Source organism: Zingiber officinale, chromosome 6A, assembly GCF_018446385.1.
Source record: "Zingiber officinale cultivar Zhangliang chromosome 6A, Zo_v1.1, whole genome shotgun sequence".
In the NCBI taxonomy this organism is placed as follows: domain Eukaryota; kingdom Viridiplantae; phylum Streptophyta; class Magnoliopsida; order Zingiberales; family Zingiberaceae; genus Zingiber; species Zingiber officinale.
Genome location: NC_055997.1, coordinates 133,124,308 through 133,143,390, shown reverse-complemented (window position 1 = coordinate 133,143,390; position 19,083 = coordinate 133,124,308). Strand labels below are relative to the sequence as shown.

Here is a 19,083-nt window from a genome sequence, read left to right as displayed (position 1 = left end):
ATGTTAGGTATGGCAGTTTAAATAATTTCTCAAATCCAAGTTGGTCTGAATCTAGAGGATGTCGGTTGACAAAGTATCCAAATGATAAATATGTAGATTTTCCTAATAAACGCATATGTTTCTGGAGGTATTCCTAACCAAAAACATGCAAATAAAAACAAAACTGACACCAACAATTCTTTTAACAATTTCTGAGGAAGAAGTCAAGTGACGGTCTGTCCAAAATAGTCTCCAAGAGAACAAAGTTTGTACGTTTAATACAAAGTGCCATGCTCCCCTCCTTTGGCCACAAACCAAGCATGATGATAATGATGAATCAATTATCCCGTCCAGCTTATGCTTCAATTCTCTGTCAATTTTTTATGCATACAACTCGATTTTTTCTTTTGCCTCATCTCCTCAGCCCAAAATGTCAACGCTTCATCATTCCTGATATTCTTGCTTCTCCTCTCTCTCTCTAGATCAGCTGCACTAACATACCCAATTTATCGCATCGAATTAGTATCGAGGAAATGGGTCTGTTGAGACTGAGAGATGCCGGGAAGGTCTACAAATCTGTTGGCGAGGTCGATCTCGGGGCCAACAGCGACGAAGTTTATCTACATCCTAAAGTCAAAGGTGCTAATTCTGTTTCAATTGTTTCATGTCACCTCGTTGTCGCTGAATACAAAAGCAGCTGCTAGTCCTCTATAGCTCTAAATGGATTGAGATTGAAGTATTGAGTATTGTGATGAAAATGTTAGCTCCTCGAGTGGCGGGGTTTCTCGTAAAAATCTTCACATGGATTTTGGAATCGCCGTTTCTTGGAGCCATGGCACTGTATCTGCTGAAGAAGGATAATCTAATTCATAGGGTATTGGAGTTCCTTTTTCCAAATCTTTCTTACTTTTCCTTTTTGCTATAACTGTAAAGATATATATGCCAATTAGATTTGAGTTCCATTTATAATAATTCATTTTATTAAAATCTTTTCCATTGACCAAGTGGTATTTAATTATAAGAAGATTTATACATCAATTCTATGAACTTAAAACAAAAAAAAAAAACCTAGGATTTCTCAGAGGACTCGTGGTTGAAACTAGTTATTGTGTTTGGTTCAGAAACTGAAGAAGAAAAATAGTGCAAACAATAGAAAGCATGCATCATTCACTGGGAAAACAATGTGTTTGCAGAATATTTGCTAATGAACAATGAATTTAAATTTAAATACTGTGATATATGAACTAATCATCTTCCTCGTTTGTTTTGTAAGCCACTATTGGGTTTGGTTAGAAGATATTGTGATCCAACTATTATGATCCTTGATTGCCTTAAAAATTAACAAGCATTCGCTAAGATATAATTGAGATCTTTCTGCAAGAGTTTGGAAAAGAGTGAAAATTTCTTCGTGAGGTTAATTGTTCAATTTCTTGCAGTTTCTCTCATTTGCTGAAATCCAAGAACAACCTCTTTTCACTCCTAACCACAGTTGGGAAGGTGTGATTTCTACCAAGATCATAATTTATTTATTTACCACCATTAATTAGTCTCACTTGCAAAATTTTACCGTTATACATGATTCAGATTTCCAGGAACAAAATGTTAGTCTCATAAATCCCAACTTATGTCCTATCAAACGTGTTCAAGAGGTTGTAAATTGCCTCCCTGAATATTTGGAATCTGCATTTAGTGATTCAGCATCTCAATTCAAGCGTCGATCGATCCGAGATTTCTGGAATGCATACAGATCAGGAGAAACAACTCCACTTGTAGTATGTCAATATGCATCAAGTATTTGATTTTGCTATGCATGCAAGGCACTAACATTAACGATACATGTGTTCAGGTAGCAGAAAGATTTTTATCAGCCTTGAAGGAGTCTGACAGCTCCAATCCCTCAATGGCTTTCTTCATTAGTTACAACGCTGAAGACATTATCAGGCAAGCAGAAGAATCAACTAAACGATATGAAAAAGGCATACCAATTTCAGCTATCGATGGGGTGCTAGTTGCAATCAAAGATGAGATAGATTGCATTCCCTATCCTACAACAGGCACTATCCTCAATCTGTAATCAATGAGCAGTTCATAGTAGGTAGAATTTGTTCATGTCAAGTGATGCATGTGTACTTTTTGCAGGAGGAACAAAATGGCTGCATAAGATGAGACCATGTGTTGAAGATGCAAGTTGTGTGAAGCAACTAAGATCATGTGGTGCTATTCTCGTCGGGAAGACCAACATGCATGAGCTTGGGGCCGGGACCAGTGGCATCAATCCTCACTATGGGTATCATCAAAACATATTTAGTTACATGAAAAAAGCACTAGTTTTTTCTTTTTAACAACTAAGCCAATTGTTGCACAGAGCTACAAGAAATCCTTATGATAGGAACAAGATCTCCGGTGGCTCATCAAGCGGATCGGCTGTGGTTGTGTCTGCCGGACTGTGCCCTGTTGCACTTGGTGTTGATGGTGGAGGTAGGCAATTAAGCCGATTCACAAGAAACAACAGCCAATCTATTTCTATATTTCTATCGAACACACAAGAATCTTCACTTTCCAGGATCTGTGAGAATGCCTGCGGCACTGTGTGGTGTTGTTGGACTCAAGCCAACCTCTGGTCGTGTTTCAGATTCTGGGTAAATCAAGTGAAAAGAAATTCTGTCCCTATCATTAATGGCAGTTATAACTTGCATTTAGGCTATTGTTTCAGGATAATTCCGCTAAATTGGACAGTTGGGATGCCAGGAATATTATCAGCAACTATTGAGGATGCATTAATAATGTAAGTTTTCTAGGATCATATTAGTATAATTCCACTGAACCATATGAATCTCAGTATGATTTGTTAATCCAGTTATGCAGCTATTTCTAATGAGCTTCCTTTATTTCAACCAACACTTTCACAGGTAAAGCAACACAATTTTTCTTGAACAAAATGGTTTTTAAAACGTCCAATCATGAATAAGATTTCAATAAATATGCATTTTCAATAGTCAATCTTTTGTTTCCAAAGATTTTCACACTTTTCACATTCTGTTTGATTACAAACAGACAATCACAGACGTCCAGATTGCAAAATATGGCAAGGTTAGACTACTGCCAACGTGTGGACTTAGAACAATTGTCCATATATATATATATATATATATATATATATATATATGCATTTTGATTTCAGAAGTAGATGCCAATAATTTCTTCTTTGGGTTTAAGCAGTGGTTTAATGACAGCACCGTTGACATCAGAAATTGCTGTGAACAAGCTTTAGAGATGCTATGCAACCATTATAAATGGAAGGTAATAGAATCAATTGGCAACTTGATTTAACATTTTGCACAAAATTAAAGATAAAAAAAATCAAAATGTTCCCTTAAATGAAGAGTGATGAGACAACCACATTATATCGAGAAAATAATCTTTATTATTTTATTAACCAAAATGTTCATAGAAGAAGATGACTTTTGTCCAATTCACACTGGAATTTAAGTCATAAGTTAATTTTCAAATCAGCACAAAATGTCTACAAATATACTTGTATATGATGTCATTAGAGAGATTATACAATGATCTAAATTTGAACTAATCAATTTTTTTCCTTTTAAAAAAAATCAAGTCTAAACTGATTTTTATATCTTGTGACAATTTTGTACAATTCTAACAAATCTTATGGATTATTTTGTTAAAACTAAGATTTATGCAAATTAAGTGCAAGAGATTCAAGTTCACTGTCTTAAGTTGGATACAACTTTTATTCGGGAGAAAAGTTGGGAGAAGATGAAAACAAAGGGTAATTTGGAAGAATTAAAAAAATAAGGTAGGAGCATTCAATGACAAACCAACATAGGAATGTGATTTGGTTAAATGCTTGAAAAACAAAATATCATTTATTCAGGTGGTAATTGAAAGTACGATATCATTGAATTTAATTTCATTCTGATACTACATGAAGGTAATTGATGTGACTGTTCCTGAGATTGAAGAGATGCGCCTGGCTCACTATGTAACACTTGGATCCGAATGTTTTGCTTCAATGGCTCCATATTTTACAAAACTGTAAGCAAATCTAATTAACAAACTAATCTAACTCTGTAAACTTTTATATGAATGTGGCACTAACAAAAATTATGCTTAAGCTAGTGATTATGCAGAATTAGGATGGGACGCAAGAGTTGCAATATCTGCCTATGGTGCATTCAGTAGTAGAGACTATTTAAATGCCCAAAGAATAAGGTAAGTTTTCAGAAATTTCAACAAAGGATACAATAGAAATGTGCTTGACTTCTGAAATTTCAAATGTATGTTCATAAATACATTCCATTATGGATTTATATTCAGGAGACGACAAATGTACTTTCACATGGAGATTTTCAAAATGGCAGATGTGATAGTCACACCAACAACAGGGTACCTTTTCTTCAAGAAATGCAAAGTCATTTAGCAAATATTTCTTTACAATGACCCCAATTGTTTATAAATATATCTTATATAAGCTTTTTCACTAAGCTCTGTGTTTCATCAAGTGAGTGTTTTTCTTAGGAGGATACTTTTTCTACCTTTTGATTTCTAGTGTAACTGCATATCCATTACAAAGTGATGCTCTGAGAACCGGAGAACTCGACTACATTAATGGCGGTGAGCAAAAATATATACCTTAACTCGAACCTTGCATTTTGTTTTCACTTGCCTTTATAATTGTAGGGAAATCTGAAATGGAGATGCACTATGCATGACTTGACCTTCATTTTGAAAAGTAGTAAAATGCTAACGTCTTTGTGTATCTCGTATAGCTGCACTTGTAAGGTACTCAATAGCAGGAAACTTTCTTGGATTACCAGCAATAACGGTTCCGGTACAAATACTTTGTCTCTTTTATCCATCAAATATGATTGTACCTTGTCTACATTGGCTTTGTCATGTTTTAGGTTGGTTATGACGATGATGGTTTACCAATCGGTCTTCAGTTTATTGGAAAACCTTGGTGTGAAGCAACACTACTACACATAGCGTTTGCAATGCAGGTAAAACACTAACATCAAAATGCCTTCAATTATGCTGTCAAAGCTCATTTTCATGCAACTTTATTCATTAGGCCACCTCTAAACTCTTTCTAAAAACTATAAAGCGAATGTTTAACCTCTTTAATAATTATTTTACTTGACTCTTGAAAATGTTCTTTTTGAGTGGGTTTGTATCAATTGGAAATTGGTTTTCTTACCAAATTAGTTAAATAGAAACTTAGGTGATTATTTCCTGAGTAAACGGTTGAAAATTAATTTCACAAGTGAATTAAAAATTAATATCCAAAACTATTTGAGCGATAAAGAAGATCGGGCAAATAAACATTAATTCAAGTATGCACAAATATTAATGTTGGGAATAAAAATAAGAAATTTCTAAAATCTGCATTAAGTTCATGTGAAAGAATTGTTGACACTTGCTTACATGGTATTTAACAACATTGTGAGAACTATACAATCCAACATTGTTAATGAGTCCCCTTGGTTGAGGAGAGGAGAGAAAAGAAGAAAGATTTATCTTCCCTCTCCTATTAATGGAAACATTTTATTCACATTGATTATTCACACTTACTATCTATTATAATATAAAGGCCCCAAGACTCCGCTGTCAAATCATTCAAATTCAAGTTGTGATATTTCCTCTTAAGCTCTTCTCCTCTGCTATATAAAGAGCTCTGAGATTTTGAAAGTTCGCCAAGGCTTTAAATTTAAATGCTCATATTTCAAGTTGTATGTCTTTTTATCCTATAATATTTGTCAATAAACATTAAGCACTTGATGGGCAATATCATCTTAAAACGAAAAGAGTTTTACCCTTACTTCCACCTTGAATTTCTTATCCAAAGGAATAGCCTTACATAAAAGGGTGTTCCAGCATTTAAAGGGGTGGCTTGATGACCGGCAATATTATATCAACAACAATGGTACTAAAAGAAGTTTGTCTTTCATACTCAAAGGTGTATTTTGACGATTGATAATAGTCATTATTGGTGATGACCATCCTAAAGGGTGAGTTAATTCACCCAAAAGGGGGCTGATAATCAGAAAAGTGTGTTGAGAATATAAAGGAACATGATCTATGTTGTCATACAGATGTCTCATTGGTTCATGCAATTGACATATTAATGGCCTAGTGACTAGACCCAATTGAACAATTTCAACTCAACCATCTTCCAGTTACTTTGTGATCAATCCAAGGAAAAGTTTCCTAGCTCTAATACAACTTTATGGGACTGAATTAGATGGATGGATAATTAAATAGAAGGGCGTGGGGGTGTTTAGAGTTGGGTGAATAGCTATTCTTCATGTGATTTATAATTAGACACGACATGCAATGGAATTCACAAGGAAGAAATACAGCTTCTAACAATTGATGTACATAGTTTGTAGCCTTAGTTCCTACTCTACATCCTATGGTCCTTAGCAGATCACTCTTAAAAACTCTATCTTTTCTCCATTCAGACTTCTTCCAAGGTGGAGAAATCTCTTACAAAACCTCCCAAAAATTTACAATTCGAGCTTAGAATGAGGGAGAGAAGTGTTACAATTGAGCTTAAAAAATTACAATAAAATGATAGTGAATATTATCTCTAAAATTTTCCTCTTCGCCCCATTAAATAGGCCTCCAACACCTTTAGTTGGTCTTGACCGTTCTGCTATGCTGATGCTAACTAGTTAACTAGATTCCACCATTTGCTGATTGATGCACTATGATTATTAAGTCATTTGATTGTTTTCATTCAACTTTTTCATATGAATGACTCTCTCTAAATTATTTCTATAGCTCAATCGATTGGATATGTTTATCAATAGATTAATCCATGATTAGTTGACTCAACTATGAACAAAAATATTCATTTCACTAGATGATCAACCTAAAACAAGTACCTAGTTGACTCTGCCACCATTAGTCAACTAAATCATCTCAACAATCGACTACAACATCCTAATGGTTCAGTCTTCGCCTTAGTTAATAGATACCCTCTCCCAATCACAATCTCTCAACTCACTTAAGAATTTACCTTGCATCTCCTTCACTATGAGGATATCTCTAATCAGACTTCTCATCCTTGGATGCTTATATATATATATATATATATATATAACTCTTTCTTAACATCACCTATGGACAATCCATCTTACTTAGGGGTAGATTACATTAATAAATTTTCATTGAATATGGAGAGTCATGGTTGTCTAGGAGAATAGGTTGAAAATCCAATATGAATCCAGTAGTAGTAACCTAACTATGTAGTCTATAGATCCCAAGATTATGGTTCCAAAAGAAAATTTAAAATATGCTATAAGATTCTAGACACCTTGGAGATAATCACTCTAACTCATTCTTGTGAGAGAAAGGTGTAGGATCGATGTGTCAGATAAAGGAGGGTGAATAGCCTTAATATGAAATTAAGCAATCTTAAACACAACATCAAAGCTATCTAGATGTTAGTTGTACAACTAAAAATAAAATAAATGACAATAGAGATAAATTATAATAACAGAACTATTTACATGCATCCATGGCCTACACAAGTCAACTCTCGATTTCAAGGTGAAGAAACCTCTTACAAATTTTTATACTAAATTAAAAACAATAAGCACAATAAAATCTTGAATAAAATTATGAAGTTGAAAGTAAATATGTTAAGCTTTAACAATAAAAATATGATTATGAATTAATCAAAGGGAGTAACAGAATGTAGAATTTGAGCACTTTTATTTTCAATGAGCTCCCCTTATCCCTTTATTTATAACCTCCAAGTTGGCTTCAAATCAGCTTTAAACAACTTCTCTACAAAATTCAAGGGGACTCACTCTTTTTCAAGTTGGCTTAATTCATTATTGCATCAACCTTCTGCTTGATGATGGATACTTCAGTCAACTAAAATGATTCTAGTTAACTGAAATATTTGATCACAGAAGTCATCTAGTAGTTGCTCCATTCTTCTCCCAAATCAAATGTTTGATCTAAATTTGGTCAAGGATTCAATCTACGACCACTAAACTCACTTTAATCAACTGCCATAGTAGACTCCCAAATAGAGAGCAACAATTTCAAACAAGGTCCTTAGTCAACTACATAGTTGACTAGGCTACGTAAGTTGATTGGAGTTATATTAACTCAACTCAACTCTAAATAGAACATTTATGTTTGTGATTAGAACATCTTGATTTGACTCGACAGTTAACTCAATACATTGATCAACTGGTCTTGTCTTCTAGTCAATTAGATTGTCGACTCTAACTCGCAAACACTCATTTTTTTATCAAGTTCACAATTGAGTCAAATTTACCTAAAATCCAAAATATATGTCATTCATAAACTCTCAAAACTCACTAGGAGGTTACTTGCAAGAACTCTCATTTCTAGACCTTCCTTTACCAAGTGGTCTCACATTTAGGTTTTCCTCATTTGTTAGGTATCATCTATCAAGACTTTCAACTTCCAAGTACATGATCACTCTTAACCTAATTAGACTTCCAATCACTGAGTATTCAATCACTCTTAACCTACTTGACATCTCTGTCAATTGTACATGTAATAACCCATCAAGTATCCTACATCTGCACACTTGACAACTTCATTAAAAAATACAACATTAACCTAACTTAAACCTTTTTCCCACACATCAAAATCATTTGTCTGAAGTCAACCACTTGGGGATTGCACCGACAATCTTTCTCATTTATTTAAGCTAGGTTAATCAATGAAATGTTCTAATTCAAACTCCTCATTTCTCTATTTCTAGGTCATGAAAGGTTGTAATTTAAACGCATCACTTTCTCCCCCTTGTCACACTTCAAAAATAAATAATACAAGTATAAAATTTTTTTGTCATGCATACTAGATCAATGTAGGACCAAATGTAGATGAAAAACATATGTAAATTTATATATTGATCAGTATATGTAAATGAAAGACAAATTCCAACTTAAATTTGCCTCCCTTGTAAGACAAGTTATATCTCCCTCTTAAAGTGATTTAATGAGTTGGAGTCAGAGTAACTGGAGAGATTTAGTGAGTTGGTATTTTGTCAACATGTGCTTGCATGGTGCTAAACAATTGTGGGAACCGTGTCATCTAAGACTATCCAGATGAATGCCCTTTGGTTGAGAAGAGAGAACTCTCCCATTAATGAAAATATTCCATTGGCACTGCATGTTCATACTTGTTCACTTTACTTCTCCATCACTATATAAAAGTCTCAAGCCCTCTCTCTCAAATCACTCAAACTCAAATTGTGATCTCTCCTCTCCTAACTAAATAGTTCCAAAGCTTTTATAGTTCGCTAGGACTTAAAATATTGAGTGCTCATATTTTGAGTGTCAAAACATTATATCTTGGGAGATAATTGCTAAAAGAAAATTTCATAAGATCACACCTAAGCGGATTATATCATCTTAAAGAGAAAAGGATAAGCTTAGGGTGAAATTGATATCCAATAGGGTAACTTGATGACCACCAATATTAAATTGATGATGATGATACTAAAAAAGATACATCTATCATACTCAAAAGGATATTTTGATGACCGACGGCAGAGTTGTTAGCGATGACCATCCTAAAGGGGTGATTTAATCCATCTAAAGGGATGCTTCGATAATTAGAAAGGCATGTTGAGAATATAAAGGGACACTATATTAACATTCCACCAATTCAAGTTATCAACTTATTTGAGGAGTTGGCTAACTGAATCAGTTGGACCAGTTTCAACAAATTCTAAGGAAATCTTTTTTATATCCTAACATCTTATAAGTGGTCATAGATATATATCACCTAAATAGATGGTGTTACTTTGTAAGGTTCAAATGATGAATTCATGCGTATTTACTTGCTTTCCTTTTCCTTTGATTTACCCAGGACTAATACACTACAAACTATTTTGATGGCAGATACTATGCATCAAAAGATGCAAAAAGCCAGAGGTATTTTATGATTTTCTCAAGAATGAATAAGCAGAGCAGAGCACATTTTGCGTTCAATTGGAATAAGTGAGACAAGAAGCTACAGGGATTCCAGAAATTATTCAATACTTAACAAAGTCAAAATTAACTGTGAAGATCATGAAGATTTGGTACTATAAAAGATCTTAGAAAAATTTGATACTCAATTGAATATATATTACCATTGGAAATGTATACAAAGATATATGGAAATATTGTTTTAGAGACTTGGATGAAGTATAGCTTTCTTTTTTATATTTTAAAAGAGACTTCAATAAATGCATCATTTATAAGAAGGCATGTAAAATTTGATGCTTATTCATTTAAATGAAGCTTTGCTTTTTTTCAAAAGAAAAAATGAATGATCATTGTTGAGTATCTAGTTATGCATTTTTATCATATGGAGTCCTTGTTGTATTGACCATAGCATGAGTTGGAAGATCTCAGTGACAACCCTGGTGGAACAAGATGAAGTCATCACTTTAGCAACCCTTTTAGGGTGGTCTTTTTTTTTAGCAACCCTTTTAGGATGGTCTCATACACTCTGAAAGAGAATAAATCACTGGAACTTATTCAGTTTTAGTCGAGTGACTTACCTAGATAGGTGGATCTTCCTAGACAACTCGATCAATACATCAATTGTGCATTGATACCCAATGAAATAATATTTATCCATGCAAGCAAACTCTAATACACATGGCACCTCATCATGTCAACAAGCGGGTAAAGGGTGTAGGTCCGGATAGGCCGGCTGGAGAGAGTTTTGCCTGAAAAATAACTAAAGGCCTTTCTCGAGTTTTGGAATTAGATTAGTAGCAATAGCATAAAAATAAACAATACAAAAATTGAAAGAAAGAAATTCGGAATTTTACTTGGTTACAACCGAAGTGGTTGTTAATCCAAGACAATGACAACACTAGAAAAAATCTCCTTCGTGTAGGCGGAGAAGCCTCTTACAATCTTTGAACGCTCAGATTATTGCTAGGAAATGAATACTTGAGTTGTTGATCTATTTCCTAGCTCCAGGGGTCTTTTTATAGCTCCTGAAAATTATATCCATAGCTCGAGGGCGCCTACCAAGGGTTTGGAGGGCGCCTCCAGTGAGATGGCAGCGGATAAAACTTTATCCGTTGCAAATGACTATTTTGCCCAGGTCGAGAGCGTCCTCCATAGGCATGGAGGGCGCCCTCCGCCTGAAGGTGGCGGAAGCGCTGGCTCGCTTCGGAGGCACCTTCAACACCTTGTTGAGGGCGCCTCCAGCAGTGTTCTCCAGCTCCTTTCGCTCTCCTGCTGCTCCGATCGCCTGGGTGATTGCGGCCAACTAAAATACGACTCACCTGAATCTAATTTATGACCTTCTCCTCGAGTAGGCTTCCGCTCCGGCTTCTCGTCCCTCAAACGTCGTGTACGTTCTTCTCGTCCATCGATGTACTCTTCCGCAGCCCTCTCGTCCCTCGGACGCACCGAGCCTGTCGACTTCCTTCCCGTGCCGTCCTTCTCACTAGCTGCGTCTTCCGCTCGACTTCCTGTGCTCCTAAGCTCCTATACACTTAGACACAAGGATTAAACCAAAACAGGACCTAACCTAACTTGGTTGATCATATAAAAAATAACCTTGGGATTCCAACAATCTCTCCCTTTTTTGATGTGAGCAACCCAAGTTAGGTTAAAACAATCATAAGGTAAAAATAATAAAATTGCAATACCAAGTAAATAAAGTTGCAATTATGCAATAAGGTGCAAAGATATTCAAAATTTAAATTTTTTGAACTACCTCCCCTAGATTTAATCTTCCCTTCTCCCCCTTTGATCACACAAAAATTGGGAAAATCAATAAAATCTAAGGGTAAAAAAAAATTAACAGGGAAAAAAAATGAAATTTTTAAATGAAACTTGTAATTTAAAAAAATCTATTTTTTTTAAAATTCTAAGTGAAGTTTGCAAGTTAAGTAAAAAAAATATTTTAAATGTTAAACCATTGACAAAAAAATTGAAAGCATTTAAATTAACTATTTCATGCTTATTAGTTTGTCAATTAAATATTCAATTTAGAAATTGGCTTCCAGGCTGTGGCGAGACACTAGGCCTTCTTGGTTACTGGATCATCAACCATTTCTAGACAAAGTCTCTTAATAAATTCAAATATTTAATCTTGTATCTGAAAACCCTAAGTCTAATTTTATTTTTAATTTATACAAATTTTTGGAACTCAATATAGGTTCCTTCCTACAGGGTTAATCAAGAATTTTGGGGGTACATAACTTTTAGTAATTTTCCTAATTTGACCATTATGAAATCTAAGATACCAGTTCAGATTTCTATATTTCCTAATATTTTCATTGTATGAAGATGCACGATTTTTCAGATATTCTATTTCTGTTTTCAATTTGTCATTTTCTAGTTTTAGATTATCATATAAATCTAGCGGACATGCTTTGGACAATTGTATTTTCAAATCTATGTTATCTTTTTCTAACTTACAACATTCTTTAGTTAATAATTTTATAAATTTAAACAATTTGTCAGGTGGGAGAGATCGTACCTTACTTACCTTGTCGATCTCGTTGTCCGTAGATCCCCCTGAATTGCTGCTTTCTTCTGTTAACACTCCCTTTTCATCAATACTCTCGATGCTCATTTCGAACGAGCTTACTTCGTGGCCATTTTCTTGGTGACTTGCCATCAACGCAAGTCCGGAGAAAGCTTTGACCTTTGATTCGGACGACGTTTCATCCCACGTCGCCTTTAGCGTCTTGTGTTTGTTTGTTTGAATGGACTTCTTGTCTTTGTGTTTGTCCTTCTTCTTCAATTTAGGGCAGTTGTCTTTTACATGTCCTTCTTCATCGTAGTGGTAGCATTTTATTTTTCTTCTTCTTCTACCCTGCACTTGATTAAATTGCTTAGATTTAAATAATTTTTTAAACTTACATACCATCAATGTTGTTTCATCATCATCGAAGGAGAATTCTGACTCTTGTTTGTCCATTTTTGCTTTAAAAGCAACATTGTGCTTTGTCTCCTTCTTTGAATCTGCACATCTTGTTTCATGGACTTCAAAAGTAGAGAATAATTCATCTAAAGTAACAGATTCTAAGTCCTTAGAAATATAATAGACATCCACTAATGATGCTCATTCTTTATTTCTAGGGAAGGCATTAAGTGCGTACTTTAGCGAATCTCGGTTACTTATCTTTTCTTCGAGATTCGAAAGTCCGGTGATTAGATCCTTGATCCTTGAGTGAAGATGTGCTACAGTTTCGTCTTCTTCTAATCGGAGGTTGTTGATCTGGTTGCGAAGTAAGTCCCATTTTGCAAGTTTTGCCTCCTAGGTTCCTTCATGTAGTTCAAGGAATTTCTCCCAGAGCTCCTTCGCAGACTCGTAGGCTCTGATCCGATTGACTTCTTGTGGCGGTAGAATGCTTAACAGATGGAACTCTACTTTACAGTTTGCCATGAAATTGGCTTACTCCTTTTTGGTCCAGTGGTATTTGTCTTTACCTTCGGGTGTTGCAAAACCAACCTTCATTATAAAAAATAAATCAAAATCGATCTTGAAAAATACCTCCATCTTTTTTTTCCAGTTGGCGAAGTCCCCCTCAAACTTTGGTGGGTGAATGCTTGATCCGGCCATCTCGTGTGCTTCGTTCGGCGGTTAGTCCTCCTGAAGCGTCCTTAGCTTTGATACCACTTGTAGGTCCGGATAGGCCGGCTGGAGAGGGTTTTGCCTGAAAAATAACTAAAGACCTTTCTCGAGTTTTGGAATTAGATTAGTAGCAATAGCATAAAAATAAATAATACAAAAACTGAAAGAAAAAAACTCGAAATTTTACTTGGTTACAACCGGGGTGGTTGCTAATCCAAGACAATGACAACACTAGAAAAAATCTCCTTCGTGTAGGCGGAGAAGTCTCTTACAATCTTTGAACGCTCAGACTATTGCTAGGAAATGAATGCTTGAGTTGCTAATCTATTTCCTAGCTCCAGGGGCCTTTTTATAGCTCTTGGAAATTCTATCCATAGCTCGAGGGCTCCTCCCAAGGGTTTAGAGGGCGCCTCCAGCGAGGCAGCAGCGGATAAAACTGCAAACGGCTATTTTGCCCAGGTCGAGGGTGCCCTCCGCCTGAAGGTGGCGAAAGCGCTGGCTCGCTTCGGAGGCACCTTCAACACCTTGTTGAGGGCGCCTCCAGCAGTGTTCTCCAGCTCCTTTCGCTCTCCTGCTGCTCCGATCGCCTGGGTGATTGCGGCCAACTGAAATAGGGCTCACCTGAATCTAATTTCTGACCTTCTCCTCGAGTAGGCTTCCGCTCCGGCTTCTCGTCCCTCGAACGTCGCATACGTTCTTCTCGTCCACCGGTGTACTCTTCCGCATCCCTCTCGTCCCTCGAACGCACTGAGCCCGTCGGCTTCCTTCCCGTGCCGTCCTTCTCGCTAACTGCGTCTTCTGCTCGACTTCCTGTGCTCCTAAACTCCTGCACACTTAGACATAGGGATTAAACCAAAACAGAACCTAACCTAACTTGGTTGATCACACCAAAAATAGTCTTGGAGTTCCAACAATGGGTCTAGCTTCCCGAGCACTTCATCTCCTGTCCAGGTGAAGGCAAATAGTTCAAACACCTTGTCTCTCGACTAGGCAATGTTCAACTGCTTAAGACTCTCATCTCCAAGATAAATAGGCACTTGGTTGCTAAACTCTTCGACCCTGGAAACTCTCTTAAATAGGTTGGATTTGGCTATCTTAAGAAAGGATAGCGTTGATCACAATTCTAGAAGGTGACCCCTCATACGTTAATCCTTAGTTTGTAATGGTCGAGTAACTGACACCTTAATGGAAGAATGATTATACCTAGACATGCTATCATAACAAATAAGAGGTTATAGATCTAAGGGAAGGCGTGGGCGCAACTTGTAAAGAGGCACCCTTTATTCGGAGATCTACTCTTTGCTAATTTTGATTGATAGGATGTGATTTGGAGTAAAAACGATGCTTAAATGGAGTCTAGAGCTTCCAAAGTATCTGGACCATGTGGAACTCACATGGGCATGTGAAAATCAAGTTTTCCCATATTCTGGTCGCGTGGAGGTCGTGTGGGGGTCGTGTGGAATCCACACGACCATGTGAAGGCCGTGTGGAATTTTTAGCACTGTAAATTGAAACTAAAATGATCATAACTTTGTGCTTCATTTGAGTTATAGGTTGCTCTTTATATCAAAATGTAGATAACTTCAAAATCTAAAACTTTGCTGAAGACTTCAACCAAAGAAAACCCCATATTGATGGTCTAAAAGATGTTGCAATAAGACATAGCCATGTAAAGCCATGCCAAGGGTCATGCAACGGGTGTGTGAAATCCATACGGTCGTGTGGAAGTTCCAGAGAAGAACAAGACTTTGGTCGTGTGGACCACATGATTGTGTCACATTCCTAGAGAAGAAGAAGCCTTTGACCATGTGGACCACACGACCATGTCACATTCCCATAGAAGAAGAAGCCTTTCGTCGTGTGGACCACACAGTTGTGTCACATTTCTAGAGAAGAAGCAGAGTTAGGTCATGTCAATCCACACGGGTTGTATGGAAGTTCCAGAGAAGAAGAAGACTTTAGCCATGTGGATCACACGACCGTGCCATCAGACTAGAGCCAAGGCAACACATGGTCGTGTAGATTCACACGGCCGTGTCACGACCCGTGCAAGGGCTGTGCCAAGTGCTATAAAAGGTGGTTTTCTCCCCTTTTCATGAATCTTTGACTTGGGCTCGCCCCCATTCCTCGAAGAAGGGTTCTCCCTCTTGGGGGAACCCTAGTTCTTCCATCTTCGCCGATCCGTCCACCTCCGGATCGAGGATTGCATCCAAGAAGACCGGTGCTACATGGATAAGCTTTCTCTTCTCTTCTCTTTATATTTTGAGTTGTAGATTGCTTTGCTTCTTGTTTTCTTGGTTGTATTCTCTTACAATAGAGTAGATCTTTGGATCTAAGATATAGGAAGTAGCTATGATATGGTTGTAGATGTATGAACTATGTATTTGGATATTTCCTTATTCAATGAAGTGTTATATTATGTTCTATTAGTGTTGTACCTTCTATGTGTTTGATGAAGTGTGTGAATGGTGCAAACATGTAGATGTGGATTGATTGTGGATCCCGTAGAGAGATTCCCTAGATCGTATAACTTAGGGGCGCTAGTGATAGGCAGATCCCGCTAATGGACGTCTAGGGTATCATCTTGAAAGGAGAAGCAATTCTCTACAAGGAAGTAGGTAGTCGTAGTCAATTGTAATCCTCATCTCTATATTTATTAAGTAGTGCATGTGTTCCTATGTTGTATGACCGAGGGACACTAGTGACAGACAGATCCCGCTAACAGACTTCATAAGAATCATTTCTATTTAATTGCAAGGGATGTTGATCTAACTACCTTGCCGGTTGTCCATTGCAGGAAAGAGCCTGTAACTTTCTACATGTGCATAAGAATGGAGGTAAGGAGATGAATAATGCATAGGGTCATTAACTAACATCATAATGAAACCGAAATTCTAGTATCTATCCATCCCTAAATCTAACTCTCCCTCTTTGTCTACTCTTTACATTCTCTCTTTCCTTCACTCTCTTTTTTTCAGTTAACTTTCAATTGTCTAGATAGCTCACCGTGTAAAGTTAACTAGCGCTTAATCAACAGTCCCTGTGGGTTCTATATCTTTTGTATTACTAACGACGTAACCGTGCACTTGCGGTGATGTAACAAATATTTGGCGCCGTTACCGGGGACTGTTTTCGATTAACATTAGTTGATTAGCATATGAGTTATTCTATACTTGTTAATAGGTTTTTCATTTATTTGTCTAGTTTTATTTCTACATTTACTTTTCTTATTATTAGCTTTTAGTTCAGTTTATTTTTTTTCCTTCCCTTAATTTCTGCACGTTTCTTTCCTGCAATTTAAATTCTGTATTTTCTTATTGCCTTTAATTCTTCATTTTTATTTTTTCTCATAATTTTTTTTAGATACCATGAGTACTAACATGTCATGTAGGTCTTTAAGAGACTTTTATGCACCCATTTCTATTAGATTTATGTCTCCCATTGTGCAACCTCATATTGAAGCAGAAAATTTCCAATTAGACCCAGAGTTAATTGCTATGATACAAAGTCACAAATTTGAAGGAGAAGTATCAGAAAGCCCTTATCTGCACCTTGAGACATTTCTAGAGCTTTTTGATATCGTGAACTATGAAGGAGTGTCAGCGGATGTCGTTTGATCGATGGCATTTCCTTTCAATATTAAAGATAAAGCAAAGACTTGATTATATTTTCTCCATCCTCAAAGCATTACAAGTTGGAAACAATTGAAGCAGCAATTTCTAAATCATTTTTTCCCTCCAAGCAGAATAATGTATATAGGAATTGCATTACAAATTTTGCTCAGGCAGATAGAGAGTCATTATTTGAAGCATGGAACAGATTCAAGAGTCTACAAAAACAGTGCCCTCATCATGGCTTGGAAAAATGGTTGACTCTGCATATATTCTATAGGAAAATTTCTTTCTCAGATAAGTGTTTATTGGATTCATTAGCTGAAGGTTCTTTTATGAACAAAAGTGTGGACGAAGCATATACATTAATTGATCAAGTAACATTAAATCTCCAAGAATGGTCAGATAGAAGTGGGATGAAATTTCCCTCGAGAACTTTAGAAGTGCAAGCCATAAAAGTAAAAGAGCCTTTCAAACAAAATGCAGTTCAACCTTCTAAATTTTAGAAAATCATAAGTCGCAGAATGAGGAGTTTAAACAGTTGGAGGGAAGAATTGATAGCATAGTTTCAAAATGATTCAAGCATGACCTCCCTCCTACATAGACAGGTCTAGTGAACAGTGTAATGATATTAAGTTGAGAAGTAATATGAATCATGAAGAACTTCTGGAGAATGACTTGTATAGAATTGAGAAGAAGAACAATAAAAAAACTACATAAACTCAGTTCCATTACTCCAGAAAGTGTCCAAATGCCACAAGTACCTTTTCCTCAACAGTTGATCACACCATCACTAGACAAGCAAGTTGGACCTCAGCCACAAGCCCAACCCTCTCCAAAACCTCCACTAAGGGTTCCTTTTCCACAAAGGTTAGTGGGGGCCAACAAAGATAAAGATTTTGACAAATTCTGTAATTCCAATATGGTTGAGTGCAGGTTTCTCGATGTGTATAAAGATGAGGACTCTTCAGATGAGGAATGTAATGTTAATGCAGTGGTTAGCATATTTTCAGATCCACCTCCTAGTTTTATAGGGCATTGTAATGATATTAAATTTTCAATTGATGAATGTGATGAGGTAAATCCACTTAAAACTGTAAGCATGACCTCCCTCCTACATAGACAGGTCTAGTGAACAGTGTAATGATATTAAGTTGAGAAGTAATATGAATCATGAAGAACTTCTGGAGAATGACTTGTATAGAATTGAGAAGAAGAACAATAAAAAAACTACATAAACTCAGTTCCATTACTCCAGAAAGTGTCCAAATGCCACAAGTACCTTTTCCTCAACAGTTGATCACACCATCACTAGACAAGCAAGTTGGACCTCAGCCACAAGCCCAACCCTCTCCAAAACCTCCACTAAGGGTTCCTTTTCCACAAAGGTTAGTGGGGGCCAACAAAGATAAAGATTTTGACAAATTCTGTAATTCCAATATGGTTGAGTGCAGGTTTCTCGATGTGTATAAAGATGAGGACTCTTCAGATGAGGAATGTAATGTTAATGCAGTGGTTAGCATATTTTCAGATCCACCTCCTAGTTTTATAGGGCATTGTAATGATATTAAATTTTCAATTGATGAATGTGATGAGGTAAATCCACTTAAAACTGTAAGTGAAGTTATTGATCCTCCTGTAATTGATTCTCCTGCTGAAGATTTTGATGTTGGAATGTTCTTCACAATATGTGATGATGTTATTGACATGAAAGGAAGTGTAGGGAGCTATGTTATGGAAGCAGCATCTCAAGAATCATCTCCTTTGTGCACACAACCCTTAGAGACTATGGAAGTCACAAGAATTGAGCATGTTGTGGATCAATATGTAGGGACTTATGCAGATATGGTAGAGCCCCAAGAATCACCACCTTTAGTTGCAC

At 36.4% G+C, this 19,083-nt stretch overlaps 1 protein-coding gene and 1 non-coding gene across 4 annotated transcripts; one reads left to right on the top strand and one right to left on the bottom strand.

Moving 5' to 3' along the window:
* Window positions 1-262: 262 nt before the first annotated feature.
* LOC121998211 (fatty acid amide hydrolase-like) lies at window positions 263-10,241 on the top strand. 3 transcript variants are annotated; one of them, XR_006116451.1, is made up of 19 exons: window positions 263-618; window positions 744-853; window positions 1,416-1,476; window positions 1,564-1,751; window positions 1,826-2,033; window positions 2,119-2,266; window positions 2,345-2,457; window positions 2,543-2,618; window positions 2,693-2,764; window positions 2,837-2,888; window positions 3,034-3,069; window positions 3,199-3,279; window positions 3,932-4,035; window positions 4,120-4,212; window positions 4,318-4,386; window positions 4,519-4,614; window positions 4,770-4,831; window positions 4,905-5,000; window positions 9,897-10,241. XR_006116451.1 is itself a non-coding variant. In XM_042553005.1 (19 exons), the coding sequence occupies exons 1-19, from the start codon at window positions 513-515 to the stop codon at window positions 9,957-9,959; spliced, it is 1,803 nt and encodes a 600-aa protein (XP_042408939.1). In that variant the 5' UTR covers window positions 264-512; the 3' UTR covers window positions 9,960-10,241. The 3 variants fall into 3 exon arrangements, 1 of the variants encoding a protein (XP_042408939.1); XM_042553005.1 differs by having other exon boundaries at window positions 264-618; window positions 4,550-4,614; XR_006116450.1 differs by lacking the exon at window positions 9,897-10,241 and having other exon boundaries at window positions 264-618; window positions 4,550-4,614; window positions 4,681-4,831; window positions 4,905-4,984.
* Window positions 10,242-17,341: 7,100 nt separating this feature from the next.
* On the bottom strand, window positions 17,342-17,448 carry LOC121998855. The gene has a single exon (XR_006116645.1). It is a non-coding gene; the product is annotated as a small nucleolar RNA R71 (small nucleolar RNA).
* Window positions 17,449-19,083: the final 1,635 nt, after the last annotated feature.

What these genes read in the sequence shown, in the direction of transcription:
- LOC121998211 (XM_042553005.1), top strand. Translation starts at nt 513, where the DNA reads ATGGGTCTGTTGAGACTGAGAGATGCCGGGAAGGTCTACAAATCTGTT. An exon ending in ATTGAGGATGCATTAATAAT is followed by an intron (nt 2,765 to 2,836) that starts GTAAGTTTTCTA and finishes TTGTTAATCCAG; the next exon opens with TTATGCAGCTATTTCTAATG. An exon ending in TACCAGCAATAACGGTTCCG is followed by an intron (nt 4,832 to 4,904) that starts GTACAAATACTT and finishes GTCATGTTTTAG; the next exon opens with GTTGGTTATGACGATGATGG.